Here is a 19,019-nt window from a genome sequence, read left to right as displayed (position 1 = left end):
AAATACAAACAAAATCAAGAGGGACAAATGAATCAGACGGGGTTTTCTTGAAATGACTTCAGACCTTTCTGATGGAAATGAACAGCCTTGAATGAAAAGGGACCAAAGTGCAGGAGGTGGGTGGAAGAGGCACAGGAGCGACTGTGACTGAGTGAAGAACTCAGCTCCTCCAGATTTACATCTATATCTGGCACTGGCATCAGACGGGGAAAGCGTGGGCCCTGGCTGTAGTTGTGTGGCGACAGGGTCACTGTTGACAGGACGAAACAAATAATGCTTTATTCTGCTACTGATTAAACCAAAGGGTTATTACCAAAGGGCAAAAGGGATGTGCAGGACAGCCGCCGAGTGGCATCCGCCCTCGTCAACAGTTCCTTTACTGTGAAAGTCATGTATTAGTCATAAAATCTGAAAGTAATTACAAAAAAAAAAAGTTTATTTGCTTTATTTTTTTTGTTTATTTTGCTTTATTTTTTAAGAGTTTTAAAAAGGTAAACAATGGACACTTTTTCTTTAAGAACAATGCAGTTTTTTTTTAACCTCAACAGTATTACATTCAATATTTGAAACCTTGAAATACCTCTGCGTCACAAAATAAAGATAATCTGAAAAATAAAATAAACCTTTGGCTTCCCAGAATGTCAAGAAGTGGGGGTAATAGTAACCCCACAGTGTTAACAAACAACAACAGCTATGGAGCAATACAGTATAACAAATATACACCTATTATACACAAAAGGGTAAACCTAAGAGTGAGAGTGACTCATTTGGCAGGTGTGGGGTTTTGCAGACACATTTACTGGAAATGCCCCCAGTTAATAATCTGCTGATACAGCAATAACGACATTGGAGACAAGTCACCAATAACAAGACAATAAAATGCTAATTAATAAAACATAATAAAAAACTTTCCCATTTTGTAAAACATACAACTTAAGACATTTGTGTTGTTGTCTTCACATTAATAGTAAGAACATACCGGTACTTGAAAATGAGATGCTACATCTGAAGGGGCTTTTTACTGATAAATTCAACATTTAACAGTAATCTCTTTAAACTATTCAAAACAAGTAGCCTACAAATATAATTAGATTTCTGAGGAAAAAAACAACAAAAAAGTATTGTAAAATGTAAAACATGCATTGGCAATATTGCACTGTCCCACACTTATTCACAGTACAGTTGGTCAAAGGCAGGTCTTCCTCCTGGCTGCTAATGAGAATGGAATATCTCTGCACAAGACTAAATATAAAGCTCAATTACTTCTGTACTTTAAAATTGGTTTCCTAAAACGATCGCTTCCACGTGGGACTGGCACTGGTAACTATAATCTATACATTTGTAAACTGTACAGTGATGTCTAGTATAGTATCCCGATGTTCCCACTGCATAACCTGTGTTCATTTCACACAAAATGAGAAGGGTCTCATTAAAACACTGGAGAGTACCAAACACACTCCTAAAATAGTGGTTTCACCCCTCCAAGAGTGGAGGGGCCCATACAAAACAACAGAGCACTCCATCGGCCCAGGGCAGGAAAAGGAAATTACGTCTTAGTAGGTAATATTTGAAAATAACTATGCTGACTTTCACATATGAGCAGCCCAGCCCTGTATTAGATAAGGCACCAGGTTTGACTATTGCACACTCACTTATACACGCCTTTACGCATACTCTGGTAACAGTGTTAGTTCTACCCAGTACCAATCCTTACCATGACTCGGACATCTCACAAGTCCTGTTTGCAGAGAGGACTGGGACCTTTAGCGGTCCTTTAGAGGCACTGCCGTCTCACTATTCCAAAAAGGAAGTCCATCGCAAAAATAGTGATTTACTTTCTTTATGTGAAAGAGTCACTGTATTTTTGACAGTCCACTTGCTAGAAGGAGCCTGAAGGGGACAGCTGAGCGCGACACTGTTAAAGGAAGCTTGTGGAGACCTGTAAAACAAAAACACAAAATGACACTTCCAGCATTTACAAACTAGAACAAACTTTATTAAAAGACAATAACATCTATGTATAATTTGGAGGGAATAGAAACGTGCAAGTAGCAGGCACCAGGGCCAGATGATATCAGAACTATGAGGAAAATGGGTGTGTAACGTGCAATGCCAGTTTTGTGTTTATGTTGGGTGGAGGGGTGTGTTTTTAGCAGCCAGGGGTCCAGTTTTAAGTTCCCTGCAGGGACCCAGCACTGCTCTTGTCCCCAAACACTTTTCTGTAATAATTGTATTCTTTCTATCTGAGGAAGAGTGACCAGCCCATGGGGAAGTGGGCCAAAAGGTGGGGAAACTCATGACAACGTCCAACGACAATGAACGGCATTTAGCAGCAGAGCAAATCTGCAGTAAACTTACCAAAGGCACGAATGAGTTCTCTCTGCACCGCCCAGGTGACGGTCTTTATCAGCGAGGCAGACGTGAGCCCAGCAAACATCATGTTGTACAGAAACACTATATAAAAGTTCCCAAGCCAGTTATAGCGACCAAAGTCTCCAAGTAGATCAAAGCGGGTGATTCCTAAAGCAGGAGTAGAAAAATGATGTTAAACAGGTCTGATCAGTGACCAACATGTGCCCCCCTGTGGCCAGTTCAAATAGTGTAAAATGCTACTAGACAGCAACACATCTGAACCGTTTTCTGCGTCTATCACAGCAGCTATAGCTTTGAACTATTCAAAGTTGGAATTGTATATTTAAACATGCTGTATGAATTAACTTAAATTATATTTAACTATGATCTTACCAATTGTCCGTGAGAAGACGGGCAGTGCTGAGCTCAAGATAAGCAGTGACACACAGTTTCCTATTATCTAAAAAACATAATGGAGACAAATACAGAGTTTGATTGGATTGCACTGATATAGTTGTAAGACACATGAAAAGGACAAATGTGACCCACCTGGGTGAGGTTGGTGTCCTGTGCTCGTGGAAGCAAACTTGTGAAGAGCGGAGAGCTGTAGAAGCCAACGACTGAGGACACCATGAGATAGCTGACACACGTGTTAAGATCCACAACATAATGATTCCGACATGTAAGTGCAAGGTTATCCCAAGGAACGACATGTTTACATTAAAATAGGATACAGTATGAGGACGACTTGAACAGCAGCTCCCAGTGAACCAAACATGGAAAATGAGGCCATTCCCAGATGAGGATCCTAAAAGGATATATGACATTTTAAATGTTTCCAAGTTTAATAACAGTCGCCTGAAGCAGTGATGACTTACATCCATTCCTCTGGGCATAGCCCCCTCATCAAAAAGCAGCTCCAGCACATTGAAGCAGACCATGAGCACGCACATGACCTGAACACAGAAATGCCATCAAACCAAAGTTCAATTTAATCACTTTTTAGCATTTACGGTACATGTAATTCATGTAATACAATGTATTAAGTACCGTCATTGCTAAGAGAGCAAGCATAGCAAGTGGAAAACCCAAATTTCGTTGCCAAGCTGATGCTTTCCGACGCATTTCTGGAAAAGTATTTTCAAAAAGTTATATAACGTTTCAATGCATTTTAGAGAAACTCCACTAAAGGTCAGCCTTGTACCCAAAGCGATGCGCTTGTTCTGAACTGCTTGGTATTCTCGTTTCACTGTCTCAATGTCAAGCTTCACCCAGCATGACGTTCTACCATCTAAAATGAGAAAACTGATTAAGTCAAATACCAAATACAAACAAATGCATGACGTGTTCCAAAGATACGCACACTTTATTTGTCTAGACAGAGTAGCCTCTTCAAATGTAGTGCAGTTCAAAGTATCCTCTATATCTTCCAAAAGCTGCAGTTACACAGACAAGACATCATCAGTTTAGAGGTGCAAATAACATCAACAATCACTATACAGCCAAAATGTGTTCTTCTTAAACCAAGAGACACACAGGCACAATTCCTGGACTTGCACGTACCCTTGGCTTGACCAACAGACTTCCAGTTACGCTGAACATACGAGAAAGCCCAAAGGGGGTACACACTGAGGAGGGACCAATTATGACGTTAGAAAGCCAATTTATTCTTAACTACGTGCATTTTAAATACAGCAAATGAGAGCCACTTACACAAAAGTAGTAAAACTCCACACAGAGAGATGCCCGAATAGAGGTACGGCAGATAGTATTCCCACATGTCTAAAATGTAAAGAAAGCAAAAGCGTGAGAAACTGAACAAAAAGACCTGGTGTTAAACGTTCAGGTTCCGTTTCTGTTTCTGTGACTTACCATACAGACTCTTCCTGGCAATATTGTCATGGAGCAGGGCTGATGCCACCCACACAATGCCCATGACGAGCAGAGCCAGCAACAACAGCAGGACGACCGCCTCATACACCCGAGCCATAACACCCTGCCAACCAGCAAAGATCCTCATACTACAGAAAGTGGATTTGATACAAACTGAAATGAATTTGGATATGTCGTTACCTTTCTCGAGCCTGCAAATCCCTCAGACTCGATAAAAAAGTAGGCGAAAGGCATGAGGAAGATCAGTGACAAATTCGAGAAAAGAAAAACTAGGTTCCACAGGCCTGGAGAAGAACACAAATATATAGGTAAAATTGAGTACAAATTTAGCCCAGCCCCATTTGAAACTAAGCAAACCGGAATCGGAGAAATCATTGTAGTACTACTGTTATCCACAAGGAGGCAGTACAAAGACATGGATGTCAAGAAACCTCCCTCTGTGTTGACATTTATTTTATTTAACGATTAAAAAAGGTATCTTCCTTTTTGTAAAGCAAATTTAATCTATCGGAATGAACAAATCCATATTAATTATCGCAATGAAAACGGGGGATCTATACTATTGATGGTGAAGACCGATGTGAACTATTGACATGGATAAACAACACAAAACAAGCCAAGGTTATAGTGACAACGCTCGGCAAGTCATTTCAACTTGTCCCGAGTAAACAAAGTACCCCGGATGAGCGAGCCGTTGAGCCACTGCATGTAGTAGCTGTGTGGGAAAGCGAGCAGCACTTCGTTGGACAGGATGGAGATGGGCAGCAGTAACACAGCGCATACAGCCACAGAGAGCGTGAACGTGCACAGCCACAGCCTGAAGGGAGAGCAAACACGGCTTTAGTGATGGTCACATGTGTGCGCGGAGCTGGAATAAATGAGCAGAGCCAAGGGCCTGGCAAAAAGGCCTGAACCTGCGTGTCAGGGCAAAGGGCAGCTGGCCACTACAGGCTTTATCAAACTTTATCTGAGAGTTCTGGGCAATAAAAAACCTCGGTTAAGTGACTCGAAAGCTTGCGCCCGTGTCACGTCGCCGTTCAGAATGAGCAGATAAAGACAGCAGCGGGTCGGGTAATCGTAAACTTACGCAATCTTGTTGGCGGCGGCATCTTCAGCATCATCTGAAAGAAACAAGACAACATGAAGAGTCAGTCAGTGAAGAAATGTTTGCCTTTATTAATTCAACTTCAATTTCTTCTTTTATACTGTGCGTATTCATTTTGTGTCAATTAATGATAATCATTTTCAGTTTACAACATTTTGCCACATCATTATGTCTTTAAACGTTTAGTAGGGTTTTAATTATCAGACAAATGTGAAATGAAAAGAGCAGAATCACCTTTATATCCTTATTTTAGAGTTACAACATCACATTTTATATACATTCTTTTTGTAGCATTTCTTATTATAAACAATATCAAAATGTTTACATTTTACAAACAACATTCCCAATATTATCTGTATTTCGATACACTGCCCACTTCACAATCTCATATTTTAAGGGTTAAAGTTTCAATACTGGACAGAATGACACGACTCAGTCTCGAGTTATGCTTCTGTAAAAAAAAAAAAAGTGGAGATACAGAAGTAAATCAATGTGCGACAGAAAATGAAGTCCACGTGAGTGTGACAGAGTGGCCAGCGAGTGAGGGGTGGTGTAAGGAACATTCTGTACAACCATGACCCACTTGAGGAGGAGGAGCGGCACGTAAAACTAACTAAACCTAAACCGTGAACAAAAACCCAAATTCATTTGAATGCTCTAAAGCCAGAAAGTCTAGGTTGGAAAGGAAAACAAATGTGTACATAAAGCTTCTATGCAAAAAAGAGCTGGCTGAAGTTCACACGCAGAGTCACAGTTTCATTTACATTTTGGATTTTTTGGCCTGGAGGTTAAAAACGTGTCGGGAGTTTCACAATCCTCTTCTCTTATGGCTGCGAGGCACAACCGCTTTGCTGTTGCTAATGTAGAAGTGACACAACCAGTGTCAAAAGTGGAGAGAAAAAAAACCTCCTGAAACATCTGGCAGAGTCCCCAAAAAAATCAGATCCAGCCAAGCCTGAAGCACGGGCCGGTTGGATAAGCAGCATCTGGTTCCAATAGTGGCATTTATGATGTAACCGACCGAAGCCTTGTATGCTTGCTATGTTTGTTAAAATACACTTGTCAACACAGTGCAATGCGTGTCTTTACGGTCTATATATAACAACCTATAGTCCATTTATGCCAGTTCTTTGGATTAAAGGTTTCTCCGGTTGGATTGTATTCATCTTTTATTGATCAGTGACTGTTTTGTGTTTGATTTTTTACTTTTTCTTTTTCATTTTCTAATTTTAGAGTCAACAATTTAGTCACCCAACCTAAAACTAAACAGTTTATCAGTGAGTGCTTTTACAGTAAGTTTTCCTGAGTCTTGGGGAAACTTGAGCTAAAACCTTCAGCACACAGTGTTTATCTGCACATTCTTTCCCGCCCCTGCAGAGCCCCCCTTCAGGACACCGTCTGTCCCAGGGCGGTGGGCGCAGGTTACAGGTTACATAACACTCCTGATGAGCCAAAAGGATCCTTCATGTACAGGTAAATGTATTTTTTGCTTCTCATTATGAAAAATGTGTCCAAACGCATTCCCTCTAAGTCAATGCCATAACATTAACATTAAACTGTTACTTCTCCTTCAGGGCAACGCGAGTGAAGACATTTTGTACACTTACCTGTGATAAACTCCGCTGTCTTCTTGAAGTGGGTGAGGATGAGGTAAGAGACCATGTACAGGCTGGTAAACAGAAGGACACAGATCTGCAAAAGCAAGGAAAATGCCATTTAGACAAGTTCATCCAGCGTAACGTAACACCAAACAACCATGAAGACAACATGATTCTGTCACATTCACCGCCCGCGCTTATCTCTCAACGATGAGATAACACAAGAGCTGTGGTCTATCTGAACGTCAACAGCCCTGATTGTGAACAATGACAGAAAAGACTGATGTGAAGCACCCAAAAGGAAACTTCTTGTGTGCTGGAAAGAAGGATTATTTTGTGGTGGGGGTCGAAGCAGTGATTCTTTGTTAGTACAGATTAAAGAGAAAGAGAAAAGGGGGTTAATGCTGGAGATCAGGGCCATCGTCTGGCTCATATTTAGGCTAAACAAAACCCCACCTAGCAATCTGTTGACTGGAAAATCTGATATAACAACAACAGACTAAATAACAAAAAAATCAATCTGAAGTTTTTCTAGAGCCTTGATCACTTGCATTTTCATCAGGATTAATAAAATTTTCATATTTGTATCTGCCGTTAAGAGTATCAGTTCAATATCAGTTTAATTGAAAACCTTGATTATTCAGGTCACAATTTCTTTGTAAGAACCAAAATTGTTCAATATAAAGCCCAAAAAATTTACCTAAACTTTTTTTTTCTTTTTTAAAATTAAAATCTGTCCGTTTAATCACATTTAACTTTGTTTTGTCTTTCAGGAATGTCAGTTTTGTAAAGTTGGTCAGAAACTTGAGGAACAATAACATGTAAGACGGGAATGAAAGAACATAAAGGATTTCACTGTTTGGTCAGTCGTGAATAATTGTTAACTCATCTTGTTTTGTATCTAACCTGTTAAAGATCTCTATAAACATGTTCTGAAATACATGTGTAGTATGTCTTCTCTTCAACATAAATGATCCCGTTTAAAGTGTGTATAGTGTCACCTAAATCTTAATTTTTAACACAAGTCCAGACCCAAACACAATATTCGTCTGAAATATTTTGTCAACACTGTACAGCTCTTTTCAGTTTACTAATGCTTGATCTTTTTTGATAAGCAGATAAACAAAGCCAAGTCTGACAATAAACGTATACTCTGGTACTAATTGATCCTAAAACAAATCTAAATCTAAACTAAACTAACGGTTCGCTGCGGGCAAAGATGGAATAAACTTACACCAGAATTCTACATGATAAAATAATAATACTACTTTTGATTTTATGTTGAAAATAGTGTATAAAAAAGGTGTATTGAGCATCAAGCCTTTTTTTTTTAGAATCAATATCATAGTTTGAAATGTTGCTATAGTGACAACCCTACACCCAGCATCATAGAAGAGCAAAGAGAAGAGTTCTTTGTTGACAATTGCAAGCACAAACTCGGATATTGGGCATGTTACAGTGCGTCAAGAATAACAAAAGGCTCAATGACAATCAAACCGTTCTATTGCGAACGCACACACTGGAAAACAAGATTATTATCAAGCTTATGTAAACAGACGTGAAACACCGACAGCCAAGAGAGCCAAACTGTAGAATGACAAATATGTGCCAATAAATTCACAGGTACAAAACCAGTTTGTAGGGGGGAAAAGAGAAAAGACATGATTTATAGAATCGCTGACATGCGTTGAACAAAGGCTAAAATTTGAAGTATGTTCACAAAAATGTAGTGATTCCAACTATACAACATGTTGATCGATGCGTGCTTTGTCCAACAGTGCCACAGGGCTCCGTCGTGTCTTTCTATTCAGTTTTGAAGTTCTGCTCTGGTCTGGTCCTGGTTTCAACCTTGTTCAATTCTAAGTATTCATAGAGCGAGGTGAGATTATGGAGAGAATATAATAGGAGAGTTGAAATAGTTGGTTACTTGGCTACGGTGTTTATTTGCGTCATCAACAACAGTCAAATCCTTGGCCTTTCTTCACATTCAGCTGATTACCTGCCTGGTTAGTAATACATAAGAAGAGGTAGAGGAAGTTGGCAGCTTCAAAAAGGACTGGGTGCAAGAGCCAAACTGCTCCGGAAGACGTTTATTGCCAGCACGGTTTAGACTAACAAAAGCAGCAAAACAAAAGAGACAGTATTATTAACACGAGTATTCAATGACATCTAATTTGACCATGGTGCACGAGTCATGCCCGAGCGGCTGGCAAATGACACGGTTAAATGAAGTTCACTAAATGATGCTGATGTGTGGATTTCAGCAAATAAAGTGGTGAGCGCACGTTTAAGTTTGTTTAAAATCTAATTTGGAAGCGACAGAGGTGAGCGAGCATGTGTGTTGGTTCAGACACATCCAGAGGAACCGTGCACCACTGCACACGGCACAGTAAGAGGATAAATTGGGCAAGAGCTAAGCAAGATTAATCTCATGCCCAGAAATAACTTAATTTTGTGTCACTGTTACAAATGAATGGTAAAGTTCACGTTTAGGGCTGTAGTTCTTTAGTCAGTTAGTCGATTATTCGGTCGATTATAGTCATTATTTTATTGGGATTATTAGATTTTCTACATTATATTCCGCAGATGGGGAGCAGAGTTGCTGAAGGCCTGAGTGACTGATAAAATAAGAATGTAATGAGATCTCAAGCGGTGAATACTTGTTAGGTAAAATGCCAATGAGAGCCTTATAAAAAGAGATGAAAAATAGCCTTTTGTCCAATTCTGGCATGAATTTGCACTGTCCCTGAAATGAATGAATAAATTGATATAATAGATACACCGACCAAAGCAGAAAGGTAAAGGCATAGACTGGGTTAGCTGGGAATGTAGGGGTAAATTATGACTTTATTCTGCCCTTTTAACCTACAAATGCACAGTTAAAAGTACTTTTCTGTATTTAAATTGCTTTTTATGTGGACTCACTGACAAGCTTATGTTTTTGTGAGAGTGGTCAGATTCTTAACCTTTTTCAGTCGTGACTCCCAAAACTGTTGGCATTCGCAACCGCCAAAGTAAGCAACTCCCAAAGTGATAAGTCTGATAGTAATTTGAGGATATTTATATTACTTCATAAGGCCAACAATGAATTATACATTTATTACTGCATCAATGCATAAGTGCATCAAGTCTCGTTTAATAATTTACTACTGTATCTTGTATTTTAAAATGTTCCCCATATGATCTGGAGGTTGAGAAACACCGAGTTACATGATCAGATTGTAGAGAGACTTATACAAAAGGTCAACTATCCAATAGTTAACTAATTGATGCAGTCAGTGTAATCCCTCCTTCGTCCAGGAGTTGTCCACGATAGAAAAGGTTTCGACGTTTAAAAAAAACTTAAATCTCATGTTTAATTTGAATGTACTCGTATGAAAACTAAAATCTATACGGTCCTGAGCTAGATTAGTCTTGGCCTAAAGTTATGATTAGGGTTGCATGATATTGGGGATGATTGTATATGATATAATTATTAAGTACTATATTTTGTGCTATCGTTTTGGCTCAATACTTTCAGTCAAATAAATATGTTCAAGCCTTATTGTATGACCAGTAGTCGAACTCAAAATAAACAGCTTTATATTGACAAAACCAAGACTAAAACCATGTAACCAAGAAAATCATGAACGAAATCTGCTCGACCTCGAAGTGTTATTGCGATACATTTAATTTTCTGCAATATCAATTATTGTGTCGGCCAATTTTGCGATATTGATACTTTTGCGATATTTAGTGCCGCCCAAGTTCTGACAATTGATTCAAAAGTCACGTCTTTAGTCGACCGCAGCCCTAATGTTAACCCAAACCGGTCGGACAATGTTTGGATGTTGTGCTGTTGTGGAGCTTCAGATGCAGACACTGGTGATACATTGATCCCTCTTGGTGCCTCGGGGGGTGAGGAGTGGCTCGGGTTATACTGCGGGCATTTTTAACCAATGTTGTAACGAGCAAATAAAACAGCGCGTGTGATTTGAGGTTTCTAATCACGTAATGACAGAAGTTTGGCTCCTGTTTTATTTACAGGTAGTCTGTTTTGATAAATGCCATATTATTTAGTCATTTTTCTTCCTGTTCCTTCTTTACTGCAGAGATAATAATAATAATAATAATAATAATAATAATAATAATAATAATAATAATAATAATAATAATAATAATAATAATAATAATAATAATAATAACAACCCGCACGGCCGCCTTCTCGCGCGACCGTGTTTTGTTCGCGATTGCCCCGACACTGCATTCTCTTTAGACTTTTAAGACTTTATTCTCTTAAGAGAATAAAGTCTTAAGAGAATAAAGTCTTAAAAGTCTTAGTGTGTGTGTGTGTGTGTTAAGACTTTCAAGACTTTATTCTCTTAGACCCCCTCCTCCCTGTACCTCCGTCACCTAGCAACAGAGACCCGCTGCTAATGCTGATGCTAACGCTAATGCTAAGACCACGGCACGAGAAGAAATGTTCCATCAAAATAAAAGAGGAAGTGAAGGCATTCATTGCGCCTCTGCTGGCCAATTGTGAAAATACACAATATCTGTAATGTACTTTTTTCATGGCGTCTCGAGGAGAATATAATCCATGAGTTTCAAACAAACCAGACAATGTTGAGTTTTTCACACATTGGGTAGGGGGCGCTATAGAGTAAATTTATTACATGGGTATTTATTATTTCCAATCAGACCATAAAAACGCATTAGTGAGTGAAATATGAGCTCCGTAGATCAATTCCATTAGGCGTGAAATTGAGCCTTTGTTTGAATATTTATTTAATTTCAATGTCTTTAGATGTAAAAGGTGTTGTTTTGAGCTCGAACAAAAAAACCTAGGACATGTACGATTTTGAAAAAAAAAAAAAGTCAAACGTGTCAGCGCCACTTTGATTCAACATGTTGTTGTTGTTGTTGTTGTTGTTTTATGGCGGTTGGCATCCGAGTGTTGCATTACCGCCAGACTTTATTCCTCAGACGTTTCGTAGTCCTCAGACTCTGTCGTAGTCCGTAAAAGTACTCCTCCCATCGCTTTGGCGTTACAAAGCCCATGAGGTCATGATGTGTTTTTGTGACTAGAATAGTTGTTGTGTCAGAGACCAACCGGCTTTATTCCAGGGAGACTCTTCTTCACCTTCCTCGCCCTCTTTGACGTTCGGTGCTTTGGAAGTACAAAGCCCATGAGATCATGGGACGTCTTTGTTGTTTTACAAAGCCCATGAGGTCATGGGACGTCTTTGTCGTTTTATCCTTTAGAAGTCCTTCTTCCATCACTTTGGCGTTTCTAGGCCCATGAAGTCCAAGCGCGTTAGAACATCCTCTTGCTCCTCATCCTCGGCTCAGTCTCCAACACCCCCCACCTCTATAAACGTTTACCCAGCCCTGTGCTACATAAGTAAGCAACCACAGCCTGACACAAACCCTGTGACTGGATCGCCAGAACGTTCCGCAGATTGAACTCCCGCCCATTATTCCGAAACCACAAGGCCAACCCGGCCCTTTCCCTATCATAAGCCTCACAGCAAATCAGCACATGCTCGACAGTCTCTGGCACCCGACAGTGACCACACAGACCGGTCGGATGTTTGCCTATCCTACTTAGTGACCAATTGAGTCCAGTATGGCCAATCCTCATGCGGGCGAAGGCCCTTTCCTCCCACGCGTTCCTGCCCATAGACCCGCAAGGACCCACACTACCCTGTATGTGATAGAGATGCCGTCCAGTAACACAGTGGCTCCAAAATTCCTGCCAAAGGCCGACCACATGACTCTTGATAACAGGCTTGATTTCAGATTTGCTTAACTCAACCGCCACATCAATTGATGGCCGCCGAAGGGAACGTTTAGCCAGTGCATCAGCCATTTCGTTACCATCCACCCCCACATGCGCAGGGACCCAAATGAAGGAAACCCTCACATCCTTCCTGGACAGGGAGAGCATCAGACAGAAGATGCCATTCAACACATCCTGTCTGCAATCCGATTTCCCAGATTTAATGCTTTGCAATGCAGAAAGGCTGTCAGAGGCCACCACAATGCCGCAACACTGCAAAGCAGATTCCGCCCATTCCAACGCCAACCGTATCGCTATAAGTTCCGACGTGAAAACAGAAAGGCGATCTGTCAACCTCTTCTTGACCGCTAGCCCCAGGTCAGGCACAAAATAAGCGGCGCCAGTACGCCCACTCTCAGGATCCCTAGACCCGTCGGTATAAATAAACACATCACCTGAGTGCTTATCGATGAGCGCTTGAACGGCAAACTGCGGTGCCCTCCCAGCGACTCCTCTAAGCTCGCCATGCAAGCTAACATCAACAGGAGCCGGGACAAACTTCCACGGAGCTATAGCAGACAAAGCCACCGACGGGCTCACACGCAGATCACCAACCCCCGCAAGCCGCGCCTTCGCATTTCCTACCTGGCTGAAAATCATACCGCCAGCCTCACTCTGCCCCCCATCAACCCTGAGAAAGTCCCTCACCGGGTGAGAGCTCGTATGACCTTGCACATTCACCCAGTAAGCCAACAGAAGTTCTAGCCTCCGGAGCCGTAACGGCAATTCCCCCAACTCAACCTGCAGCGCCGAGACAGGGGAGGTCCTAAAAGCCCTACAGCAGATGCGCAAGGCCTGGGCTTGCTCCACATCAAGCTTCTTTAAGTTAGTCTCAGCCGCAGACATGTAGGCTATACAGCCATAATCAATAGCCGCCCTCATGACGGCCCGATAAATACCCAGGAGCGACCTTCTGCTGGCCCCCCAGTCCTGGCCGGATAGACAACGAAGCAAGTTATTCACCCTTTTGCATTTACCACTGACCTCATCAATGTGCCGACGCCAACTAAGCCTCTCGTCAAAGGTGACCCCCAAGAACCTCACCTCCCTGACCTGTTCGAGCACCTGCCCATGCAGTCGAAGGGAGACGTCCCTATGTCCATTGAAGAAACAGATCACTTGAGACTTCCGTACGGACAGTTTAAACCCCCACTTCAGGGTCCACTGCTCCACCTGCTGTATTGCCCTTTGCAGTTTCGCCTCGTAAAACCGGAGATTCCTCCCTCTCACCCATAGAGCGCCATCGTCAGCATAAAGGCTCCTCCCAACAGACCCATCCACGTCGTCAAAGATGTCCTTAATCATAACATTGAACAAGATAGGGCTACACACACTCCCCTGCGGGATCCCATTCTCCACCCCATAGACCCCAGAGTAAGCAGCGCCCACTCTGGTTTGGATACGCCGGCCAGACAGAAAGCTCCGGACCCAGTTAAACAGTTTACCCTTCACACCACACTTCCGCAGCTTAATGAGGAGCCCATCCTTCCAAACCATATCGTACGCCTTCTCCACATCAAAGAGCACCGCAATAACCTTTTCTTTCTGAGCCCTGGCCAGCTGGATATCAGATTCCAAACACAACACGGAATCCATGGTGTTCCTGCCCCTACGGAAACCACTCTGGTGCGCGGGAAGCAAACCCTGACTCTCCAAGAAGTAATCCAACCGCTCGGTAACCATGCGCTCCATCGTTTTCCCGAGCTGCGACGTCAAGGCAATCGGCCTATAACTTGAAGGGTCAGACGCTGGCCTACCCGGCTTCAGAACCGGCACCACCGTAGACTGTTTCCACGCAGATGGAACACAACCTGAATCCCAAACACGGTTGAAAAGACCCAGGACTAGCCCAAGCGTGTCATCAGTCAAATGAGAGAGCATGTCATAGCACACCTCATCTTTACCCGGGGCTGTCTGTTTCGCCTTAGAAAGTGCTCTCCTTAGCTCAAACAAACTAAACGGAAGGTCAAGGTCATCTTGAGTCGAAGGCTGGTGCCCAATCAGCTCAGAATTCTGGGCCAAAGTACTCTCCCTGTAGTGCCTTTCCGCAGGTGAGAGATTGTCAGAGCTGTGCACCGACACAAAGGTGCTGGCCAACAGTTCAGCTTTGTCAACGTCGCTGACTGCTTCAACACCATTCAGTATTAGGACCGGGGTCCCACGACGGCGCTCAACCCCATGCATCCGCTTAATCATCCCCCAAACATCCCCGAGACGCGTTTCTCTCCCAATTTTGGAACAATACCGCCTCCAATAGGCACTCTTGGCCGTTCTCACAGTTTTCCGCACAACAGCGCGGGCCCTCTTGTAGTCAATGAGGGCACCCTCAGTGTGGGCAACCCTTAGCCGGCGAAACGCCGCATTTCTCGCCCTAACAGCATGACCACATGCTTCAGTCCACCACGGCACCCGCTTCCTATGTCCACTACCACCACTCTTAGGAATCGTGCCTACCGCTGACTGCGTGATGAGCGAGACAATTGCACTATTGAGATCATCCACCTGAGTCAATCCTCCTTCCTGCAGAACCCTAGAACCATCATCAGCTTTCCTCAGGAAAGCCCCCCAGTTCGCCCTTGCCAACTGCCACCTCTGGATCCTCGTCCCCCTGACCACACAGCTCCCAAAGCCAATCACGGTGCGGACTAGATAGTGATCGCTACCAAAAGAAAGATTACCAAGAACCTCCCAACTACAAACACCAGCTAACTCCTTGGACACAAGTGTAAGATCTATTGCACTTTCCGCACCGGTCCCCATATCATAGCGGGTCCCACCCCCATCATTCAGACAAACCAACTCCCTTTGATTGATAAAACCCTCTACCACCTGCCCATACCTATCGGTACCACTACCGCCCCACAAAGCGCTATGCGCATTAAAATCCCCACACCACACGGCCTTTCCCCGAACATCCTTACCGATACTATGTAAGGACTCTAGCGTTAACTCACCACACGGATTATAAAGGTTAACCACAGTAACAGCTTCACCACCCAGCCAGACCCTCACCGCCAGGGCCTCCGGCGCTTTACTCACACTGACAACAACGTAATTTAGGTCATCTCGGACAAACACAGCCACACCTCCGCCTCTACCCTGCTCCCTATCATTCCTAACACACACATACCCTTGTATCCCAAAACCCCACCTAGGTCGTAACCAAGTCTCCTGCACGCACATAACGTGAGGCTTGTTCAACAAGGTAGAGACAAAATGCTTAAATTCCTGGCCATTAGCACGAAGACTACGCGCATTCCATTGCAAGACAACCACCGCCATTATGAGCCCCCGGAACCTGACGGCGCATCGGGAGCCCCCCCACTCCCACTGCCAGAATGGGGCAGGGCGCCCTCCCGCAGCGCATCCTCTATCTCCGTCCACTCGGGGCCCCCAGCTCCAAAGTACTTCCCTGCAGCCTTAGCGATGATCTTTGATTCAACATGGCTGACTTCCTGTTTATCATAGAGCGATGCTGCCATGTGTGTTTTACTCATCAAAGGTCAGAGGTCAAAGGTAGCTCTATCACTGTCCCAAGTCTCATGTGCCTAGGCCAAAGATTAAAGAGTTTCATGTTTTTCTTTTTTGAACTAGTCGGCACTGTTGTGACGGGCGTTCTCACAACATCCATTTTATTGGAGTTCGGGCCGAGCCGATCACGTCTATGTCCCATGTGTGACCTATGACCCCATGTGTGACATTCATCAATGTTCAGGGGGTCAAAAATGCCCGAGTTGTGGCAAAATGCCCATGAATAATATTAATAATAAGAAGAAACCAGGCAAGAACAAAGACTCGTCGCATTCCATTTCATGGAATGGCTCGCGCCAATAATAATCATCATAATCATAATAATGCAGTGTCAATATTTCACCCCAATGAGAGCAAACCTATTGCTGTAATCTTGTGTAAGTTTTTGAGCACTTTCACTGGAGTTGCAAAACACGGCTCGGGTCAAATGTTGGCACAGAGCCAGAGGGAGGTGAATAAGGGGCACTGTGGAGTGAGCGGGGCAGTCAGGAGCAGTGAAGGAGGCATGACAGACACACTGGAGGCTTAAACAGGGGGCCAGATAAGAGCATTAGGTCTGTAGGGGAAAGGGACACCACAAGGACATCAGAGCAGACATCTGTTAAAGAAGAAGAAGAAGAAGTATGACTATGGAAGGCCAAAAGCTTGAACAACTGGAAACGTTCTCAGTGAAAATAACAGCGTGTCATTTGCTCCAGCCTGACAGACGGCAAAAAGACATGGAAAAAAATCAACTCTGAGGGTAAAAATCCCGTAGTATCTTCACCATTTAGACTACACAATAAAGAGTACATAAAGAGTACATAACTGCATCTAAATACTTGGCTATTTACCCACTTCTACTTTAGGGTTGTCAAGAATATCAAAACCCAGATACTAAACGACACCAAAACTAGTGTGAGAGCTGCAGACTCATTTCAACAAGTCTAAATTTAACTCATCCTGAACTGATCTTGATCTGCACTAATAAGACCACATTATTATTTAGCATTTTTATTATCGTTGTGGTATCGAGCTCTTTCATTGATAGTTTTAGTACCATGACGACACTTAAGTTAATTAACAGCTAAAAATCTAGATTAAAAAGAGGGTCTAAAGCTGAGCAAGAGGTAACTTAATGTGGAAAGACAAGTCCAAATGCAAACGCTGAGCCTGGAACCACCGCTTGAGAAAGACGAGCCGAGAATGAGGAGGAAAACAGAAAGAAAAGCAAACAAACTTGACTCTTCCTCTCCTCATCCCATTGTCCACGGGAGAGCTGCCAGCAGACAATCCATGCGTTCCCACTTCCTGTTCGCAGGCGACATTTTGAGGACATTTCAAAAGATTTTGTTTTGTATCGTTCATTGCGAGGGTTCATTTTTCTGAAACCCATGGATGGACAATTAGAAAGAACACAAGGCTAAAGTATATGTCATATGTGGCATGAAACCTATTCATTTAAGCAATCGTGAGTATTTAAGTAAGCAGTAACTGTGATTAGGTGCAATTATGTGAAGTTATGTTTATAATAATACATTGTTTTTACGCTCATTTGTTATTCTGTATTACATGTGTGCTGTGGTCTGTATAAAATCAGTTCAGTTTGCACCTTCTTTAACAAATCTAAGAGTATTATTGAAAGACTGGAATATGAACTGCTAAACTGTGTGTAGACCTCATCAACAATGTGGGCTTTTTATTTACAGTTTTATTTGAAGATTAGAAGCCCTATTGATCTACTTATGTCAAATAGACCCAATCAATTTCATTCCAGCATCATGGGGACCTTTCCAAACTAATAAGCTCCGTGTTTGTGTTTGTCTGTACCCGATTAGACAACACATATCTAGTTACAACAAGGAGTGTCCCGTAAAAGAACACGCGTGTCTTTTACTGTCACACTGATACGCTCTGTACAGTGCTCATATCTGACAGCTCACAATCTACTGCACAAGGTTGAGGGTCAAAATCCATGTGCCCTGCTGTAATTGTGGCCTTTCTCACACAAGTTCAAAGCTCAACTGAAAAAAAGTATCACGCAACACAGATCAGAACTTGGTCGGACAGACAAGAAAGAGGGCGAAAAGTCATAATAACATATGGATTCCAAAACAGGATATTAAAACAGCTGCCATGGGACGTGTCCAGTTTCCACAAAACCAAAGAACTTCCAGATGCAGGGCAAACCCATTCCCTAGTCGTTTTGTACTGATCAGCTGAACTCAGGGGGGTCCTCAATGGCAGAGAAATACGTAAAAGCAGCTGTTGACGGCGCAAAAACCCGTCTTTTTACGCGCACATCTTGCCAAAGCCACTGCGCATCAAAACCCCGTCCCCTGCGAAAAGTGGCAACGCTCGGTGGCCAACGTGGCTTAACTTGACGCGCGCGTGTAAAAGCGGTTTGATTGTAACAGCTGACTCTATTGTTTTCGCTGACCCTCGTATGCAAATGACCGTTAGCGCTGGGGGGGTTAAAACTCACGATTGTCTCACGGACGCGGTTGTGGAAGAGTTGCTCCCGCAGTGTCACTTCGTCCGATTCCATTGTCTGGAAACATCACAGAGTCAGTCCTCTGGCGGAACCGCACCGGGAGGTATTATAAAAAAAAAAAAAAAAGAAACAGTTACTATGCTAAAAGTCTTGGCATTTTGGTGGAAGTGCGCGCGGTGTGCAGCTGGCGCCTTTAAACCGCCGCACACAGTTGTGAGAGAAGCCACACCAGGAGGAAGGCGGGGC

At 42.9% G+C, this 19,019-nt stretch overlaps 1 protein-coding gene across 1 annotated transcript; it reads right to left on the bottom strand.

Moving 5' to 3' along the window:
* Window positions 1-542: 542 nt before the first annotated feature.
* lmbr1l (limb development membrane protein 1-like) lies at window positions 543-18,849 on the bottom strand. The gene is made up of 17 exons (XM_072449947.1): window positions 18,765-18,849; window positions 6,958-7,042; window positions 5,333-5,366; window positions 4,923-5,062; window positions 4,426-4,529; window positions 4,225-4,348; window positions 4,066-4,134; window positions 3,916-3,980; window positions 3,716-3,788; window positions 3,557-3,643; window positions 3,403-3,479; window positions 3,231-3,308; window positions 3,087-3,160; window positions 2,902-2,992; window positions 2,746-2,812; window positions 2,359-2,520; window positions 543-1,939 (listed from the first exon to the last, which is right to left on the bottom strand). The coding sequence occupies exons 1-17, from the start codon at window positions 18,825-18,827 to the stop codon at window positions 1,854-1,856; spliced, it is 1,479 nt and encodes a 492-aa protein (XP_072306048.1). The 5' UTR covers window positions 18,828-18,849; the 3' UTR covers window positions 543-1,853.
* Window positions 18,850-19,019: the final 170 nt, after the last annotated feature.

This window comes from Eucyclogobius newberryi, unplaced genomic scaffold, assembly GCF_026437365.1.
Source record: "Eucyclogobius newberryi isolate DKJ021-1_F unplaced genomic scaffold, fEucNew1.0.hap1 SCAF_17, whole genome shotgun sequence".
In the NCBI taxonomy this organism is placed as follows: Eukaryota; Metazoa; Chordata; class Actinopteri; order Gobiiformes; family Gobiidae; genus Eucyclogobius; species Eucyclogobius newberryi.
Note: the sequence above shows the minus strand (reverse complement) of the source record. Positions and strands in the feature narration are given on the sequence as shown.

What these genes read in the sequence shown, in the direction of transcription:
- lmbr1l (XM_072449947.1), bottom strand. Translation starts at nt 18,827, where the DNA reads ATGGAATCGGACGAAGTGACACTGCGGGAGCAACTCTTCCACAACCGC. An exon ending in ACCGCGTCCGTGAGACAATC is followed by an intron (nt 7,043 to 18,764) that starts GTGAGTTTTAAC and finishes TTGCTTTTGCAG; the next exon opens with ATCTGTGTCCTTCTGTTTAC. An exon ending in TGCCAGGAAGAGTCTGTATG is followed by an intron (nt 4,135 to 4,224) that starts GTAAGTCACAGA and finishes TTTACATTTTAG; the next exon opens with ACATGTGGGAATACTATCTG.